This window comes from Strix aluco, chromosome 7 (assembly GCF_031877795.1).
Source record: "Strix aluco isolate bStrAlu1 chromosome 7, bStrAlu1.hap1, whole genome shotgun sequence".
Taxonomy (NCBI): Eukaryota; Metazoa; Chordata; class Aves; order Strigiformes; family Strigidae; genus Strix; species Strix aluco.
In genome coordinates this window covers 15,372,487-15,392,790 of record NC_133937.1, presented here as the reverse complement: position 1 = coordinate 15,392,790, position 20,304 = coordinate 15,372,487, and the positions used below count along the sequence as shown (strand labels likewise).

The following is a 20,304-nucleotide window of genomic DNA, read 5'->3' as shown; positions in this document are numbered from 1 at the left end:
TTATTTGCCTCTCATCTTCCTATCTGTAAAACAGGATACAGTTTCCTATCTGTAAGACATCTGCAAAAAGATGTTAAGCCATGTAAAAAGGTCCCTGTGTTCTTCTGGGATAAAATACAGGCTCTTCCAAGAACCAAAGGCACTAAAAACAAAATTGCCCCTGCAATCACATCTGGTAACGTGGTGCTCTGCCTCTCACAGATCACTTCATTTTTGAAGGGTTTAATTATTTTCCCGTTTGAAGTAAAAGCTAACCATCCACTGACCTTCCTGCACCATTCCCTCTTTATATTGCTAGATTTTGTACAAATACAAACAGGTAAGCCACTTGTAAAATCCAGGTAATTAAAACAGTTTTACAGTATATCCACACTCTCAAAGCAAATGAAAAAATAAAGGTTAGCAAATAAGGGCTCTGGGGCCTCCAGCAGGGTGAGGAGAGAAGCAAGAAACACAGCCAGAGTCTCAGTCCCTTAAAAAACAGCAATCCAAAACGTGCAGAGTGAGCATGCAACAGGCAGAGTTGGACCACAGCCATGCTCCTGCTCACGCCAAAGCGGGATTTTTTCTTGTGCCCTTTGACGGTAGAGGTTAGCACTGGCAACAGGGCACAGATCACTTCAAAACCTTTACACAGAGGTGTCTGTAACTTGAATAAAGAAATTTAGAAGTGAAAGGTCATGGCCCAATGCATGGATCGCAAAAGGAAAGACATGTAGCAAGTTCTCATGAGGCACTGGGACAATTTGCATATGCTGCATACAAGACAGCAACACATGGCAGAGGAGTTTGTTGACAGGTTAATGACTGTATTACTTACATTGGTGCCTAAACAAAAGAAAGATGCAAATCTATTTTCTTCAAGTAAGAGAAAGTTCTGTACATCTAACTTTGGAAGTTGGTACCTAAAAATCTGCATCTGTCGGTGGGAAAAAATGCCATTACCACTGAATTCTGGACCTTAAAAATTTTAAGTCAAAATAACTAGATTATATCATTAGTATTAGATTCTACTATTATTAGATAATTATTAGATATTATAATTAATAGATTATATTATTTCTAATATTTATGTCTTAAAGAGCTTCCTCCACAAATATGTATGAATATACCTTAAAAGATTGTAGAGAGCTCTGAATATGTCATAAAAAGGAAACACTACTCAACCTGTATGTATGTTTCCATAATGAGAAAAGCATTGTATCTGTGAAGGCTTATCCATCAGTGACTTCCTGCTGTGAAAGCCTTGTCAAATCAGCATATCAGTTATTAAGGTTAAAACTTCCTGATACTCTGATTACTCAAAATTCTCAATAAATAAAACTTAACTTTATGCTTATGTGAGAGGCCTCTCAGTTTCTGTTCTTGTTCCTACAGCAAGGGGTAAAGTGTCTATTTTAGTGAGACAAGGACAGAGACACAAAAATCAAACTTTGTTCACTAGTCACAAAGCAACACTTTTTAATTATCAGCAAATTCTGAAAACTTGATTTTGAACACAGGTGGATTCTAAAGAGTTTTCGGGACTTATATCTGACATTTTGATCTGATGCCATTGCATCTTACTCAAGTTAAAAGCAGAGGCAGTTTTAGTGACCTTCTATTACACCTGCATTCTATAAACACCTAAGGATTTTCTTTCCAGGGAAGAGTGCAACAACACATTTAACAGCCTTTTTCTCTAAGAAAAAACAGAATATAACAGTAGGTTTTAGAGGTCTGAGGAAGTCGCCTTGATTTTTCATTTAAGAAAATCACATGGTTTCAAAGAAGGAGCTTTACCTATGATAAAAGAGCCCATGAATCCTCACAAATTTTCATACAGAGTTATCTTCTGGAAAAACAATTACTAATGAAGAAAAACCGTCTGCAGCCCATAAATTAGAACTAGTTAAATGTCCATCGGAAAATATTTATTTGACTAAACAAAAGAACTGTCTGCATTTAAAGCCATTTTCCCTGCTTGTGTATTCACGAATAGGCGGAAAATAACTCTACACAGGCTATACACATTGAGTTACTCAGCATAAACTGTCACAAAGGCTTTCCATTTTAAGTCATACCTTTTATAAGTAGGACTTGACACTGAGCCAGTCAGCCTGATGCGCTCTCATGCTTTTTGCATACTTTAGAGACTAGATTATTATTGTCTGGTCTCAACTAAAGGTCTGTGGCCATACAAGGCTTAGTATGCCTTCATCAATTTAGAGTGATTGCTACAAAATAGCCCATAATAGGTGTTTGGATTTAACACACTAGAAATGTTGGATTTACAGATAAGAAATATGCAATACTTTTCAATCCCTTCAGAATGACCATTATTTGAACTCCCATTAATTGTGCATTATAGACTGCAACATACACTATTTTAAGATTCAGTCACTCTGTTTTTTCATGCCATGTGTGGCAGCTGTTGATTTACAGTCATCACTAAGTCTGCAAGTTTTCACCATTTGCTAATACTTTCTGTCTTATGAAAGACATTGTCATAGAATACATATTCTTTTACTTTCTTAAACCTAAACATGATTGTCTGGTTTGGTTCTTTGGTTATTGAAGGTTTTTATGATTCACAAAAAACAAGAGAAGAATTTTCTGCCAGGCTTGTGACCTTGAGGATGACACTTTAAAATTCTGCTCTTAATCTTGGAAGAAAAAACAATCAGTGCTATAAGCAGCATAAAATGACTGTAAACGAGATGTTGTAACTATAAAAATAAATAGAGTGTCAGAGATAATGTTTGATGTGTCAGTTTGCATCAAGGGAGAGTTTCTTGAATTTTAAAAGAACACTGATAAATGCAAGTCATCTTGCATGTATTATTGTTTCTACTGAAAAAATAATTTTTAACGTCTTTTTGTCATCTGTTGTAGTTTTTGTACTGGCCATATTAACATACTAGGAAAAGAAATATTTAGACCCTCTCACATACCAGAAATATTTTTTTTCCTCTAATTGTTACATTCTATACTACATGCAGTAAAAATCTCTAAACCAAACTTTTAATGATGAGTAATTATATAGTATAACTCCTGTTTTGAGTAAAAAGTCCTTTTTCAGAAATTACCGAACATTTTCCTGAAAATAGTGAATAACAAGAAACTTGATTAAATAGAACAACAGCCTTCCTTTTGCTGAAACTTAATGCCTCATTTCAATGTTTATCAAATGAAAAATTCCATTCCAATTCACTTACATTTCCACATATAACTTTCAGGCTCAAAACACTTCTTTAAGGTAGGTATATTAAAAAAAAAAAAAAAAAATCAAACACAAGGCTAAATAACTGAAAACCAGAACATCAGGGTTTGTTTTTTTTATGTCACCCATCAGCTTCATTCTAAACAATTTTGCCATTCTTCTGTTTCACATTGACTAAGAAACCCTATATTGGTTATTGACTTATCAGTAGTACCACTGATTTTCAGGAAGTGTTCTTGGTGTGCATGGTATTCGCAGAATTAGATTTTTTAAAAAACCAGAACAAACAAAAGAGAAAACAAACCACCACACTCAGAAAGCACAGGAATATATACTCAAAGGGGAATCCCAGATTGGATTGATTAGCTGACCTAACTTTTCCCTGTCCCCTGCTGCACTGAGGAACAGGACACCAGTTTGGAGTGACTATAGAACCATGAATTCACACCATCAAGCTGAACAACTCAATGGGTTATGATGGAACAAACCCTTATTTAAACAAAAACCACATCCAGTAAGTAGCAGGGGGTAAAAAAAGCCATAAAAAGTAAATCACTGAAATACATCACATTTACATCTAGGTTCCTTGAAAGTTTCTCTGGATTACAGACCTTCTTTAAGAATTCAATGGAAAAATAACAAGCCATCTCTGTTTTAAAGAGCAAGATAAGATTGTGTCAGAGCTAGGAACTTTCTGTAAATAGACTCTTCCTTGCTCCAATAAATTTCACTGTTCTGTGCTAGGAGAAAGAAGCTCTGTTCCTTTACCAAGGCTATTCTTAATGCCTGGAAAGCAACATTTCCATTTGATCATGTGATAGTAAAACTCTGGCTAACCAAAGTAGCTTCATTCAATCTAGAAAAGGTACAGCGAAGAGGTAGCAGGAATGAAGAACCTACCATTTAAGAGTCTAAGAGGTAAGTTTGTTTAGTCTTAAAACAAAAGCTGAAAGTGCTCTGCATCATGAAGTACATATAATGAGGCAGAGAAGTTAAAATAGTATTTTCGTAAGAACAAGTATTAAGGTGCCACACAGATGCATTTGGTCTGGACATCAGATGATTTCTAAAAATAAGGGAGTTAGATTTTGAAAGCCTCATTATCAGAGCCCTGAGATCAAGAAAAAAATATTAATTTTAAACTCTGGCTTAATTGTTTCACAAAAGGATTTCTGTTTCTGAGTAGCTCTTGCTGCAGGTAAGAGAACTGAAAAGGATTTTAAGGGCCCATGACTTCCAACATCCATCACTGGTTTGCTGCTGTTCTTGTTCTTTCCATCATATTGTATATTACAGACTGCCTACATCTTCAAATGACTGACAGTATAGAGGGTGTAAAATAAAAATTGGGCTTTAGTGCAAGAGTAGGGTGAGAAATAAACAAGAGAAATATGGCTACTTCTGGTGAGTTCCAGCATTTCAGAACTCTTTTTATAAACTGACCTCTTAACATACTAAATTATAGCAAAAAAGGTTAAAATTAGAATAATGATAGTTTATTTCTAGTGAAGGTCAAGCACCATTTGTGGATCTCAGTAATATGTAGCAAGTCAGTTCAGCTATACTTCTGCATACCTTACCAGTGTTGTGTTATCACAGAATCAGAACAGTGCAGAGTGAAATCCAAATTGATTCAAAGACTGCAGCCTCTGTAAAGCTAGCAAAGGTCATAAGATCCTAAGGCAGGTGTGTGGACTTTCTCAAGTTGTGTTCTGTTGCTTACCAAGTAGGTTCTTTTACAAATGTACTGCTGACACTGATGGAAATGTAGTAAGGCATCACTTTCAGAAACTGCGGACGTGGAATCCTTGTTAAAACATTATCTGAAATTGCAGGCTGCTGAATGCTGGAGTGGATCAGCCGCTGCTGTTCACGAGATCATCAACAGCAAATATAACAAGTGTCTAGAATCAAATCAGTAATTAACACACAACTGCATAGTATGCTTTATGAAACAGACTTTACATAATGTGCCAAAATACTTAAGTATTAGATAACAGGGTGAGGAAGAGAGAGATTAGGTTGCATCAGCAATGGAAAAAATATCTCTTGAGAGTTTAGATGTGCAACGAGTTGAGGAGCAATGACACAAGTGAAGCATGAAGCAAGGAAATGGGGCAAACAGGAAGGCTGCACCTGATGGGAGAGACACCTTGAAAGATTTATCTACTAATGGTAGCCTATAAAGGAAAGGGAAACTAAAGCTGAATATAACAGTAAAAGAAGGGTGTATGATTATTATATATATATAATAATGTATGTATTATTATATATAGCTTGTGATATATCCATAATATAGTTCTCACATAACTAGAAGCTCACTCCTATTCTGAGAAAAATTTCATGGAGCACTTACAAAACTGTATGTGTGTGTATGATTACATAGCAGAAAAGAGACAACTGAAAGGAAAAATGTGTCAGCAATTGCTGATCAGAAACCCCATTTGAGCTCCAGAAGGCACAGAACTGCCAGTGCAGAGCCAGGACTGGAAGCATCTTCCTAGGGTTAAATCATACAAAGACGGAAGCATTAGGAGGTATCCCATGAAGGAGCACAGTTGTGGACTGAAGCCAGTGCAGCCCCAACATTTCGTTACTCCATGCTGTCAGGAGAGAGCTCTGATCATGTCCTGTGCAGGACAACAGAGCAGTGTCAGCATCACATAGGAATTCAAGTGTCTTGGAGTTCAAATCTTTCAGCTCTGAAGGAAACTCTGCCATGTAAGGCCAAGAGGAGGCAGAGGATATGCAACTGATTTTCACAACTTCATTTGAATCACTTTGCAGCTGTAAAATAGTCACTCTGGCACAAAATATGTGGTAACACCCTGAAAAATTATTTATAAATAATTGAACTGCAAATCAGTCAGAGCAGGTCTCAACAGATGACACTATAATTGCAGCTATTAACCACACATTTTTTACTACAGTACAAGTCAGGGTATAAAAGTATGAGTATTCATTTGAATGTTAGAAACACATCTGCAGCCAGAAGCTCTGCAAAGCCACACAGTTCAGCCAATCCCAGATATAAGTGATACACACTTGCCACCATGGGACCAACCTAAAGGGTTGCTGAGTACATGCAGCTTGTATCACTGATCTGGAATTCAGCTACATGTGTTGGGTTTCTTCACTAATTGCACTTACTCATCTTTGCATCACAAACCTACTTGTTACTATAATGATGCAACCAATTGCTAGCACTCTCAAATCATCTCTTCACAGCTGAGAATAAGTTTCTATCTCTTACCTTAGGATCTCTTGGCTGACTCCACTGGAATTATCCTCTCAAAATGCTATAACTAACAGTTATTTTCATCACAGAACTGTAAGACTCACAGTTGTGTTTAGACCCCTGGCACATACTTAGATGACACAATGCATTTTCAGCCTTTTATTGCTTACACTAGCCAAACATCAGACAAGCTCAAAACCTAAAACCTTAGGTTTGTCACAGGTGGGCCACAAATATTGTCTTTATTATGTTAAACAACTAGATGATTTGAGCATCTAAATGCTAAACTCAAATGCTAAGCATTTGTGGAGGGCAGATTTGGCAAATGAAGGAATTATGATGATTTTAATTGATGGGCATTATTGCTGATGAGATAAGATTAATCTGCAGCAAAACCAGATGCAAAAGTGGTGGGAAAAGGGTCACTTTCTCTGAATATCAAAGTCACCATCTTCAGAAAGCAGATCATCCCCTGTCTTTGGAGTAAGGGCATAGAGAAGGTTACATAAGAAATGTCATTCACATTTGCACTGAAAAAACTTTAAAAGAAAAAAGCCATTGCAAATATACATGAAATTTTATCAAGAAACGGATTTTTTTTTTTCAAGCTGTTGAAAATATTTAATGTTTTGACTGACTTGTTTCCAATTTTGGAGACATCAGTGTATTGTTAAATATGCAGTATGTACATGGATTAGGAGTAAATTGCTGTCTTTGTTTTCTGAACTTTTAATAGACCTTTAGGAAGGACACAACATTGTAAGGCCAAACTGGACACTTAAGAAGTGGGGTTTGAGGCCCCGGGGAGGCGGGTCCTTTGTTTTGTGGGTTGGGTTTGGGGTGGGTGCGCTGTTTTGGTTTTGGGTTGTTTGTTTTTCTTAAGGAGAAGTAGTATTCTAGCTCTTGGACATTTTCTTTATACTGTGAACAAGCCAAGGAAAGGGTTGTAAGTCAAGATAGGGTCATAAACCAAAATACCATATCTCTGAAAGCTTCCTCAGCCACTGGTGTTATTTCCTTCAACATGACAGACACAGAAAACAACCCAGTGAACAGGTACATTTAGCATATAATGTACTGTTAATAAAACACAGCAATGACAGATAATTCACCATAATATGAAGTGACTAGGTTACATTGTACAAAGATTTTGGTGCTTTGCTTCTTAAAACAATTAGATCTCTGCCATTTTCCCTCCTACATTTTTAGAAAAAAGGCTTGCATTTTAAAAATTTGTATGTAAAAAAGTGTCACAGTTTACACGTAGGGGAAAAGATACTCACTGCACCTTTACCAGGTCCATTTTGTAGAAAAAAATTAATTACAAACACTTACTTGAATGGGATCTACTGAAATCAGAATACTTTTAAAAACAGTGATGAGTATTTAAGTTAAAGATGAAATAAACATAAAATATATACAAAAATTCAAAACATTTTCCATACTGGAGGTCTACAAGGTAACTTCCAGTACTGAAAATGTTTTTAATTTTTTTAGTCACAGTATGCTTTTTATGCCCAGTTTACTTCAAGAAAAGGATTAATCTAGACAACTTTTAAATATAAAGTTACAACATTCGTTTAAAATTGTTTATAATGTAATAACCATTCTTACAAAAGCTTGTAAGGAATTGTTTGTTAAAACTGAGTTGAACAATCCCAAGTTAGGCTAGTATGTTTACACTTAAGTAATAGGATCCCTTAATTCACCTGGGTTTTGGATTCTCACTCACACCATTTGGGTTGTGCTAGCAAAAGCATCTCTTTGAATACTAAGAGAGAAAGAAGTCAAATTGAACAGTTAAAAAGTTTGCTACCAACTGTTCATCAAAAACATACTTATTTTCAGTGACAAACACCAAGACAGAATTCTAAGCAAACTGACACAGAATTAAGATTGAAAAATACCTGTTCTCCAGTTAAAGCCTCCATCCAATCAATTGCATTTCTGCTTGAAATCCTTAACACCACTGGACCAGAATGTTAACAATATGTTAACACAAACCAACATCTCACTTCTTGTGTCCTACAGTTTTTGAGCATCTTTGGTATTTATATATGCAAGGCTGGGCAAAAAGACAAAACCGAAACTTGTTCCTCTCAAGATGGGCGCTTGAACTTGTATGTGCCAATTTTAGACAGAAAATAAAACCTTATATGAGGGCTCAACTAAATACAGTCAAGTAAAACATTAGCTATACGCACCTTTTACACACAAGTCAAGTTATAGAAATTGACCTTTATTTAGTAATCAGTTTCTTTAACTTTTTTTTTGATACAAAGTGACATTTTCATTTTAATACAGAAAATCCATGTCAGAACAGTACCTGTCTGTTTCAGTTGTACCACTGGAGTCTACTCTGACCTCAAACTTTAAAAAACAAACAAAAAATAAGATAAACAAAAAACAACTGCTGTCCCTCACCATGAGAAGTACTTTGACTAGTAAGTCATCCATACCATTTTCTAATTTTTATATATACAGTATTCTAATAGTATGGTATAATACTATATAAAATACTATATATTATAGTTCAGAATACTCTATATAGTATATAACTATATAAATACTATATAAGGTATTTTGAAGTAGAGATTAGCATCTGTAAAACAGAATTTAAATTTAGGACCAGATCTTTCTTTGAAGAACTGTGCAAGAAGAATCCCTTTTTTTAATTAAAAAAGCTGCAAACAGAAGCAAAACTACAGCCTGTAGTGTAAAACTAGAAACCCTACATAATGAAATGTTAGGAACAGTGACTGAGAAGCAGTTATACTCAAATGATATTTTAAAAACAATTAAAATACAGTACCCAAGAAACATGGCACAAGAGACAGAAGAGACAGGTACAAAACCTGTGTTAGGAACACAGAGTCAGAAGTGCAAAAAACCGAAAAGGGAACTGATACAATGGAGTTTGGTACAATAGGTAAATAAGTATTGCAACCAAAACTAAATGATCACTTATTTTTTGACAGTGAAAACACTAACAGTTTAGTACCTTTCTACAGGCTTTTAATCAAAGCCCTAAAATGTGGCTGCTCTTAAATAAAAACAATCTATGTGAATGCTACACACTGAAGTACAAAGCTTAAGAATTACCCTGCAAAATTGCACTGACATAAGCTTTCCATATTTACAGTATCTAAAAGTGACAGAACACAGCATGCTAGGCCTAGCTTATGACTCTTCCCCACCAGTACTTAATCCAGGCCCAACAACCAAAAATTATTTCTCAACACATGTTAAGCTTGGATTGTTCAGATATATTATGACGTTTAAATATTAGATTCATGCATAAAACAAGAAACGGTATCTTTGACAGACAAGCGTTGACAGGATACAAACAGTGGTCTGCCCTGTAGAGGAGTGTACTTCCTTCTGAGCTTACTCCCAAGACGTACCAATTCAATCCCACGTTATTACCTGGTTGTCAAGTCAACAATGTCCTTAGAAATGGTCAAAATTGCAATTTAGAGTCACACTGCGCATAAACCATTTGCTCATATTCAGAAATTTCACTCTATTTTGAAGAGTTACCTCATTAAGTGAAAGGACACAGAGTTAAAAAAAACAAACAAACAAAACAAAACAAAAAAAAAAAAGACATTCAAGTAAACAGCAACAACCAAATACTTTGAAAAGGTTTTTGTAAACTTGTCATTCTACAGGGTTTTGCAGCATTGTTAAATTCATTACTCATGGACAAGTACACACAGGTCTCAACCCCTCATGACAACCTGTCACGTGTACATGTACGACATAAGAGACAAGCTCGGTGATCTACCCCTTCCCACATGCCTCGTCAGGTCCTTGTGTGTTCAGTGTTATCATTCCCCTTCATGAAACAGAAATCACTTACTGATATCTTTATAAAGACAGAAATGGACAGAGTCTGTTGGATAGAAAGTTAGTTGGTTATTTACATCTGCAAAGTAGTTTCACAGCGAAATAAATCTACAGCGGGCCAGCTGGAATCCACAGGACTTTGTTTTGTTCTTGATCGACAGTTGTCATAATCTGAGTGCAAATGCTTGAAAGGGCTCCTCCGTGGACAATGCCTGGCGAAAAAGAAACCCCCCCCACACACAAATGAGACTGGAACAGTTATGAGGAATTAAAAAGAGTAGTCCTCCACTTTTCTGCAAAATCTTTATCACCAGATCAGAATTAATCTATCCAATTCAGTATTTGCCAGATGCATGACTATTAAAACAAGAAAAAGAATAAATGGAGAAAAGAGGTCAAACATTCAATATAGTTTCCTCTTCTAGCTCTTAAAACAGCCTAAGGAAGTCACAGAACTAATGATTATAATCAACTAAAACAACTGTTTTGTTAGAGGCCTCCATGTACTATTTTCAGAGGCATCAGGTGGCAAAGTTTAAGTCTAAAGATGGTCAGAACCTGCTATAATAAACCTTCTCCGTTCAGCATGTGGTGTTAAGAATTTTATATTTATGTGATAATATACATAGAGACTATAGCTGTGGCAACTAGACACTATTTACAAATATTAGAAGTAAATTATTAGGCAGCTCACAGATCGTTGAGCTAAATAAAACAGCAGTGGTTGCTACTCCAATTCTTACTGTCAACTATATTCAAGGAACAAAAAGGCCAACACCAGGCAACTACCTGAAAATCAATTCGAAAGATAAAGGAACACCTTGCATTCTACTCTTGCTAAACGTAACAGCCGTAAAGAGTAAAATGCCAACACAGACACAGGAGAGGAGAATGTATTAGCTTTAAGACTTAAAAAGTGAGGAACTTCCTGACTTGAGAAATACGTCAACAAAGCTTCTGGCCTCAGCTACCACTAGTGGTGAAAAAATACAGAAGGCCTTAAATAATTTCCATTTTTGAAAAGACATAATTTGATCTCACTAAAAATATTACTTGACTCTGCAGTATATACTACAGTTAATGATGTTACTCACTCAGGTGAGTTTGGATACAGAATGCAATAAGTGACAAAGTCTATGAAAGGTGACAAACGGCAGTGAGAAAGTGATTCAGATTACACACCATGCTCACAACTTGGTACAGGAAACAAAGCCAACTTGAAAAAGTCATTAGTCAAAAAATGTACTTCATGAAGGAGTCACAGAGCTCAGGTCTAAGAGAGTGTGTCACATAGCTTCAAGAGGAAGCTACCATGCTCAACATGCCTATCTACAGGCTTATTTTATGCACAACATTGTAATTTCAACAAGCTTGAATGTCAATACAGTTTGAACACCAATCCTCTGACTACCAGCATCTGGAAATGTTGACGACAGCTGGAGTCCACTGCACTTGGCACGACCAGAGGGAGGCCCTTCCCACAGGACATGTGGAAAGATACACATAAGACTCCCTTGCACTGAGTGCTACTTTCACTATCAGGGTGAAATTAAAATGCAACAAATGACTTAACAAGGAGCAGAAGATAACACGCAATCTGGGCATGCGCATTTCAAGTTCTGTGAAGGTTTAAGTATGTACCATTTAAATGAACATTTGCATGGCTATTACATGCCAGGTAACTGATTCTGTTGAGAACATGCAGCTTCTCTCAGGATGTGCTAAGACAGCTCTTCACTGAATACATTCCCCTTCCCTTCCCTGCACTTGGCAAGGTATGCCTCAAAGCATTTCTGTAGGAATCCCATTGTTTGGGGGATGAAAGTTGGGTTTTGGCTGGTTTAGTGGTGGTTTTTTGGTTTTGTTTTGTTTTCTTCTTTTCAAGTTTTGTTGCCATTCACATCAAGATAGCTAGAATTTTATCTCCACTCTTTTCAATGTATGTGGAACCATATGGAAATATACTCTGAAATAAGCAGAGACAGTCTTCACAGTTTTCTTTCTCTGGTAAAAATGCAGTATTAACTACAATCCAAGATTCATATAATATACTTTATGACGTTAAAAAGGCCTCTGAAGTTGAACTTCATTATTGAAAATTACAACACACGCTCAAGAAACCTTTGACAATTTTTTTTTCTTTCTCGAAAGATGTAAAGTACGTCTCACAAATCAATCATTAATTCACACTACAGGGTTTTATTGTTGTTTGGTTTTGTTTTGTTTGATTTTTTCAATTACAAAACAGCTTCAATTCCTTACATGGTATAAAACTGACAACACTGTGTCAAATTATCTTGACCATACTTCCAACACTTCTGGCTTGTAATAAAACTTTTTCAGAATCTCTTGAGGTCAGAATATTCATAACATGCTAAAACAAGAACAGGTAAAAGCAAGGGATAGTACTGATTTCTTGATATTTCCTCTCCCGGTAAAACAAAACACCAGAGTATGAGTTCGCCAAAAGGGAAGGCCGAGAAAAAAAAAAAGTGCTCTTTGAAGGAACATCGGATCTTTTGAATTATGATGTAAATGGATTCAATTGCCACTGTGTTCTTAGTGAAATGTTGATTAAATACTAACCTGTAAAGTACTTGCTATACTCTTGTTCTATTTTTTGAGCTGTCTCAAACTGTTCTTTGGAATGTTTTTGTGTAACTTTGTCCCTCAGGAAGATTGGGTCTTTTTGCTCTCTGCAAAAAAAGAAAGAAAAAAAAAGAAAGACCTTGTATAAGAGTATTTTTATTTTTTCTAATGGACTTGAAATGATTACCTCCAGTTGGGTGAATGTGAAAGGCTAATTAATTTGCAAGCATAATCTTATACATAGAGTGCCATCTACTGTGTTTCAGCAGTATCAGCATAGTCATAAGGATCATTTCACTGCTAACAAATTTATTTGCTATCAGGCCAAGGCAGTATTTCTTTAAAGTCTCAGAAACTGGGAGAGGGTTGAAGGAGAAAATATAATTTTTTTTCAGTTCATGTGAATCGGATCATCATCTCATATACACTCCAGCACTCCCTACACAAAGCTGGGCTCAAGTACTGCTCTTTTAGGGGCTTGAGGTATCAAGTGTTGAGCAAATAGAACATTTCTATGTCATCTTATATATGACAAATTTTTGAGATAACTGTTTTTCCATTATACAAACTGTTGGAAATAAAATTTGAAAAAAAAAAATAGAGAAATATAAATGGTAAAAAAAAAAAATTTCACTCCAATCAAGGCTTGTAACAGTCTCCTCCAAATCTGACTTCCGGCCCCCAGTAGGGGATTTCTTTAAAAGAAAGGAGAACTTATAATCAACTAGTAAGGTCATATAGATAGGTATTGAAATAATATAAGCATAGGTTATTACAGCAGTGAGAAAAGAAGAACAATTTTATTTTATGAATTAAAAAAATCACTACTAATCTATCACTGCTGTGACGCATTTCAGAGAATTCCAATAGAACTATAATAGAATTATATCAAAAAGGCTGTTTGGAAAAACCTTTGGTGCTCATAACAGGCACAGACAATGTGCCATTGCATTTTGGTGACTACTAGAAATCCTTGACTGTCTAGTTCAATCGCTCTCTGTCACTTTCCAAAAAAAGGAAACAGCTGTAATGGTCACCATTCCATTTCCAAAGGGGCTGAAGACATGACAGTTCCATTTATCATTGAAGTGTGTGATCCTACAGTGATAATGAAATACACCAGATTGCTTTATGTCTTGCTTCTACTTGAAAGTGGTGATGCTTATCTTCTTTATTAAATAGACAGTCATCAAATTCACCCACAGATCAAGAATATAAGAAGTCTTCAACTTTCAAAATGAAGATAGCACAAATAGAAGATCTCTCAACAAAACTTTCTTAATACTTACATTGGGAGATTATGTCACTTCTTGCCAAATCAATCTACCAAAACGTGTAAAGGCTTACTCAAACATTAGGGGAGGGACTGGGCTTTCTAACTCCCGTGTTCTGTTCCTGGCTATACTTGAGCAGGAACTTTGCAATTACTGAAGGAGCACAGCCCAAGACGACCACGGTATATACACTCCATGGCAAAAGGGGACTTCCCTTGCCGTTTTCACTGGAGAATGAAGGTGGGAAAGCAGAGGTTACAAATCAGTTGGCACTGCATCCACACATTTGGCCCTGCTGAGAAGATGAAGAATAGCTCTTTGTCACGGTCACCACTTAATCCTCAATGGATCTCACCCATATCTGTCTTACGGTTTAATACAAAGGCGAGCAGGAAAGATCTGAGTGCCCCCTGGAGTATGTACAATTTAGTCTACATTGTTTGATTTCTTTGAAAGATTCACTTAATTGTCATGCAACCAAAATGAAGTTAAGATCATTTACCTCACAGCGGTTTTTATATGGATTAATTTCCACATTTTAAAGAGATTTAAGATGACTAGGATGAAAGAAAAAATAAAGGTAACAAGCTTATTTTAAGCTAAAATAAACACCCCTGAACTATAACCCTCACAGACTTACTTGATTTGTTTAGCATTTTTGTAGCGAATAAAAATTACAATAGGGTAGATATGAACACTGTGGAGCCGTTCGATGGCATGAGGAGCGATGTCAAGCAGACAATGACAATCCTAAGATCAAATGTAAATGCAAAACACTGATTCAGTTAAAGAGCACAAGCAGACATGCAAATCCCCCATTTCTTCCCCTACTTAAACCATAGCAACCCAATATAATTTTGCTACACATTTAGCATTTTGGGGCTACTGAGAAATTTGTACCCAAAGGATTTACAACAAAAGACAGAAGATGAAAAACCGCAAGAAATTTCATTCATAGTACCAAAAGCACAGATTGATAGAAATAAAAGTATTTGAAGAACTAATGAAATGAAAACTCAGATTAAAAATATATGCAATACATTTTTCCAAATTTAAGTATTAATTTTCTCTTTCAGAAGTCATAAGCAAACAGAGGCATTAAAGTAATAAGACTTCTGTGTGGTTTGACAGAAAACTATAAGCAATGTACAGATTTTAATTAACATCTGTCTCCAGGAGTATTATGATGTTTATGTTCTATATGACTGCATTAAATGAAATAGTTAAGAAAACTAAATCTTTGTTTGGGGGACAAGGGGTGGAATCTGTGGAATCTAAGAAAATAACTTCTAATTTTATTTAAAAATACTGTAAAAGAATATGGACATTCCTAGTTTCTACAAAGGTGAGCTTGCATAAAATAATCTTTAAACAGTTACATGCCAAAGAGAGGTAACTTTTATTTTACTCAGCAGCCTAGGGAACAAGTGTCTGAATGCCTTAAAGGAGGACAACACTAACATAATTTCCATCCCCCCAACATAGTATGACCATATATTGCAAGTTGTACAAAGAACTACAGCATTAGAAATGACTGACCTTTTCTGTTATCTCTTTTATTGAAGCCACAGTTGTCACATCAAAATGTCCACTCCTCCGTTTATAATCGATAAACAGACAATCCTTCACGCCCCGTTCAATGGCTTGTTGGGAAGCTTTCATAACCTCTGTTTCACAGAAGAAGAAGAGATCCACTTTAATTACTATTCCTTAAGCACAGAACAAGGCTAACAAAACAACGTCTGCAAATTCAGATTCTTGGGGGTTCTTCCATGTTTGCGCTATCATTTAATTCTCTTATATAGATGTTACTATCATGTATTCTAAGCAAGAATAAATTGGTTATATTTGCATACTTACCAAGAGGACATCTGCAAAATTTTCCAGGGGATTCTTTGACCAACATGTCTTTCACAGCATCAAGTAAAGGTCCTAGAATAAGGACAGGCCTAGGAGAGGTACAGTCCACTTTCTGTACACGCTGATATGCCAGACTTGCAGAATCTACAAACACAGAAGATTTACTTTTAAAAGTATAAATTACTTTCTTGGCATTCCCCAGATAAGGAGAAGCACCCTAACAGTAATTATGAAAACAACTCCCTTGCACGGGATAAAGGCCTTGACAAGTACAAAAAATGCCCACTAGCCATTATTGCAATTTTCTCCACTTGACAGCTTAAAATTGAAACTTTTCAAATTGAACCTGGTGCTTCTCCCCCCCAACCCTCAACCAAACTTTTAAGCCAATCATTCCTACTTTTTCCTGAAAGTGTAAACAAGACATGATATTTGTTTTTTCTGGTTTGGTTTGTTGAGCTCTTACAAGGAAGTAAGCATTCTAACCAACGTGATTTTTGTAAAGGAGGGAAGAAACAGAAGTGAAGATTTTTGAGTGGTGCCCAGGATTTCTGTCTAGACTAGGTGACCTGGACAGAAATTAAATAGTTGAAAGGAAGATGAAAACCCTGCATCAAAAAGCAATCCCCCTCTGCAAATGAAACATTGATGCTAACAGATCTAGGAATAAATTACCAAAAAAAATTTTATTTGAAACACTCTGGCTTGGTATATACAAAAAAAATGTTGTTATTAAAGTCACCGTATGTGATGGGACGTATGATCACCATTTGTATTCAGAAAGCAACATTATTCATTGTGTCACGCTGCAGCTGTTTAAAATGAGAGAGAAGGAAAGGCAACCCCCTTCCCAGTATAAGAAAGGTACTTGCCATCTAAGAAAGGAATTGAATCTGTACTGATTGTATCAAGAGCCAGTAAATCCTTTCCATCTTTGGAACCACTTCGCTTGTGTTTATGCTTTCTTCTAAAGAATGACCTCCGTGCTGCTGCTGACAATGTCTTAGATGAGCTGTTTTCATCTTTAGCCTCAGACATGCTGTGTCTCCTGTAGAATTCCTGATCCATCCTATAATGAAACAGACTAAATGGTTGGCATTTAAACTTATCTTTTTAAACTTTTTCTACAAACAGTATCACGGCTGCTTCTGGAACACACTGGAAATTCTTGTCTCAAGCATCAGCCTGAGTATCTTCATCACAGAAAATTAATCAGAAACAAACAAGTAATAAGCATCTGAAAACCCCATACATCGTTTCCTCAGAATTCGTACAATATAAATAGCAGCATGCCCACTCTGACAGGCAGGGCAAAATTCTCAAGGCAGAAGCAGCAGTAAGCACCTACTTGCCGGTAAAGTCAGCCTTGGCACAGAAACAAAGATCCCACTCTTTCTATGAAGCTGCATGTTATACTCATTCTTACAAATAACTTATTAGAAATCCAAAATAAGACTTTTATTTTATATGAGCACAAATACTTTGGCCACATAACACATGTAAAATGTAGTTGGTTTTACCAACTTCCAGTAACAAGTCTATCAGTGAAGTGTATGGGTCCACACACACATATATATATATGGTACTTCCACACATTACACATAGTACCGTTGTCCCACCGTCAGGATGACTTTTGAGTTATGACATGGAGAGAAGAAAAGCAAAGCAGAAAACCAGTAATCTTAAAATGAAAAAAATACTTTAATCACTGAGTGACAACTAATGTGATTTCAGTAACGATGTAAAAATTTTAGTTCTTGCATACTCCTCTTCACTGGTCTACCAACATTACAAGATTGTGGTGGATACACAGTCTTCTAATAACACTGCTGTGCACAGATAACTAAAACCACTGATGCTTTCCAAGAACAACTGTGATAACCTTGGATTCCAGGCTATTTTTTGCTGTGGTTACTCTCACTTTTGTTGTTGAATTATCTATGACAACACTGGTCTGTGTATCGTTTCCATTTCTAGTTTACTATTTAGTAGCATTAAAAACAACTTGATGGAATTCAATGTATTTAATTCCATGTTATTAAAATATGTCATCCCTAAAATGACATGTCTAAGAATTAGTATCTCCCAGAGAGAATAGAAGCAAACAAGCCTTTTATACCACATCTCACTAGTCAGACTTTTAAAGACTGTAAGATAAATACTGTAACTGAAATCACTCACATATATTTACTTGGAATCTGTCCTCTTTCCAGCTTCTGAGCATTCTCATCTAGTTGCCAAGCCATCCAGCAACCAAAGTTTCCCTGTGGTAGAGTGTCATCAACATACAAAATGTCATCCTTCTTAAAGCTTAAATCCTGTTCCACCTCTGCCAGACGGTCATAAAGTGCTCTGGAAAGGAAGACATAAATAGGCTCTGCAACTGATCTCCATCAACTCAAGGGAAGACTATGCATACTTATTTTGAAAAAGTTAACAGATTAGTGGCACACTAAATTTCAAGAGCACACAAGTTTACAGCGAAACGTGCAGACTTACTATGCTACAGATTGTGTACTCATTGTCAGAGACTAGCTGGGATAAATTATTAAACCCTGAATTTAAAAAATGTGGTAAAACTGATGTACTATCTCTCTCACGATGGTCTGCATATTATCCTAACAGCCTTATGCTGTCATTACCAGTCACACTCAAATACCTGATATAGAATCCATCTCCAGGAAGCTCTTTTATCTTATTAAACTCTTCTATTCTGTATTGAGTCTTTATTTTGATGTTTTCTCCAGGCTTCAACATTTCAAGATAAGCTTCCTCAGCTGTTTTATTTCGCATATCAATGGACCCATACTACAAAACACAAAACACAAAGCCTTAGGTGTGAAATTGTATCTTAACAGGCAATAGAATTAGGTGTGCTTGAAAAACATGCAAAATGAGTCTGTTTTTCCCACTGGCAAGCCCTGTCTATAAGTAAATCTTGCCACCTAACTCTAGTACAGCTTGCACCTTAAGATGTCTAGCAGGAGACAGACATGGGGGTGGTAAACAAAATACTCGAGTGAACATAGCAGACGTGCACCGTGAGACAGAGTCTGCACTTTTTAAAATAGTTTTCAAAGTGTAAACTGAGAATCATAAAATTCACACTAGAAAGAAATTAATATTTTTAAGGAAAGCAAGTGGTCTGAGGGAAGTCAGAAACACAACTGCAAAGCAAAATCTCCATCTGGATACTGGAGGCACAATGGGAGAATCTCAGTGCTCAGACAGTCTCAATGCTCAGTTGTATCTAAGAAGCTCATAAAAACGTATGCGTTTATCGCCTTAATAGTCCTGCCAAGCAGATAAATATTCTCATTTCAGATACAGAAACCAGAGTCAAAGATGTATTACATGGCTTCCCCTGAACTCTCATTAGAATTTCATAGTGATAAGATCAGTATTGTTCTCTGTTTTGCTATGTTTCATATCCTTGCCTTTCTCCTATGTACAGCACTTGGATTCAAGGCTTCCTATTTAGATGAAGAGAGCAGGTGTTCATAATTCCAAGTGGATATACATTAGCCCTTCCAACTTGTTTGGAACTTGTGGTCTCCGCAGTGGTAGTTCTCCAGGTCCGCATCATCCAGCTCTTCATGTGTTGCAGCCAGAATGAAGGTTATGCTTTCTCACCATTCTTATCCGGGTTTTGTGGGAGGAACTCAAGATTCACAGAACACCTCCCATTGTGAGACAGCACAATTCTTTGAACAACTTCCTCTTTATACCATCCTAGACATTTTGCCAGTATTCTGCAGACTTTTCTTAATAGCTTACCTCAAGTATCATGTCACCCAACACTAGTCCATCAGGTCCTTTTGCTGGGCTATCATCATCTACATCTGAGACAAATATTCCATAGAGGTTTCCACCACATATCTGGATCCCAAGATCCACTTGGGATTTTTTAACAACAACAGTTCTAGGTTCAAGAGTCCTTTTGCTTGTGTCCACAGGGCCCCTTTTGACAGGGAGAAAAAAACCCATGTACTTCAATTTAAAAACTTGCATTACGTACAATCAACTAGTCATCTGAAGAACATATATTTACATAATTATTATTCAAAATAAGTCACCTACAGATACAGTCTTTTAAGATGAACATCATGCTCCTTGCAGAACTAATCTTGTAGTAAATGTTCTTCACTCCTTGCAGACCCTGTCTTTCAAAACCAGTCTGAAAACACGTACTTTTAACCTGGGGTTCACTTAACTTGTCTGACTTATTTCAACCAGACACAGCATTCAAAGAAGCACACTTTCTTTTTTAATATCCTTCACATCCACCCTGA

The 20,304-nt window shown here is 36.3% G+C and overlaps 1 protein-coding gene across 4 annotated transcripts in view; it reads right to left on the bottom strand.

Annotated features, from left to right (window-relative positions):
- Window positions 1-8,658: 8,658 nt before the first annotated feature.
- DLG5 (discs large MAGUK scaffold protein 5) overlaps window positions 8,659-20,304 on the bottom strand; it is a 109,550-nt gene continuing 97,904 nt past the window's right edge. For all 4 annotated transcript variants that reach the window (XM_074830551.1, XM_074830553.1, XM_074830552.1 and 1 more), the window contains 9 exons: window positions 19,790-19,973; window positions 18,672-18,820; window positions 18,194-18,364; window positions 16,885-17,081; window positions 16,013-16,156; window positions 15,692-15,819; window positions 14,793-14,902; window positions 12,876-12,985; window positions 8,659-10,501 (listed from right to left, as the gene is read on the bottom strand). In XM_074830551.1, the coding sequence (XP_074686652.1) occupies window positions 10,398-10,501; window positions 12,876-12,985; window positions 14,793-14,902; window positions 15,692-15,819; window positions 16,013-16,156; window positions 16,885-17,081; window positions 18,194-18,364; window positions 18,672-18,820; window positions 19,790-19,973 (1,297 nt within the window). In that variant the 3' untranslated portion in view covers window positions 8,659-10,397. The remainder of the gene's footprint in view (window positions 10,502-12,875; window positions 12,986-14,792; window positions 14,903-15,691; window positions 15,820-16,012; window positions 16,157-16,884; window positions 17,082-18,193; window positions 18,365-18,671; window positions 18,821-19,789; window positions 19,974-20,304) is intronic.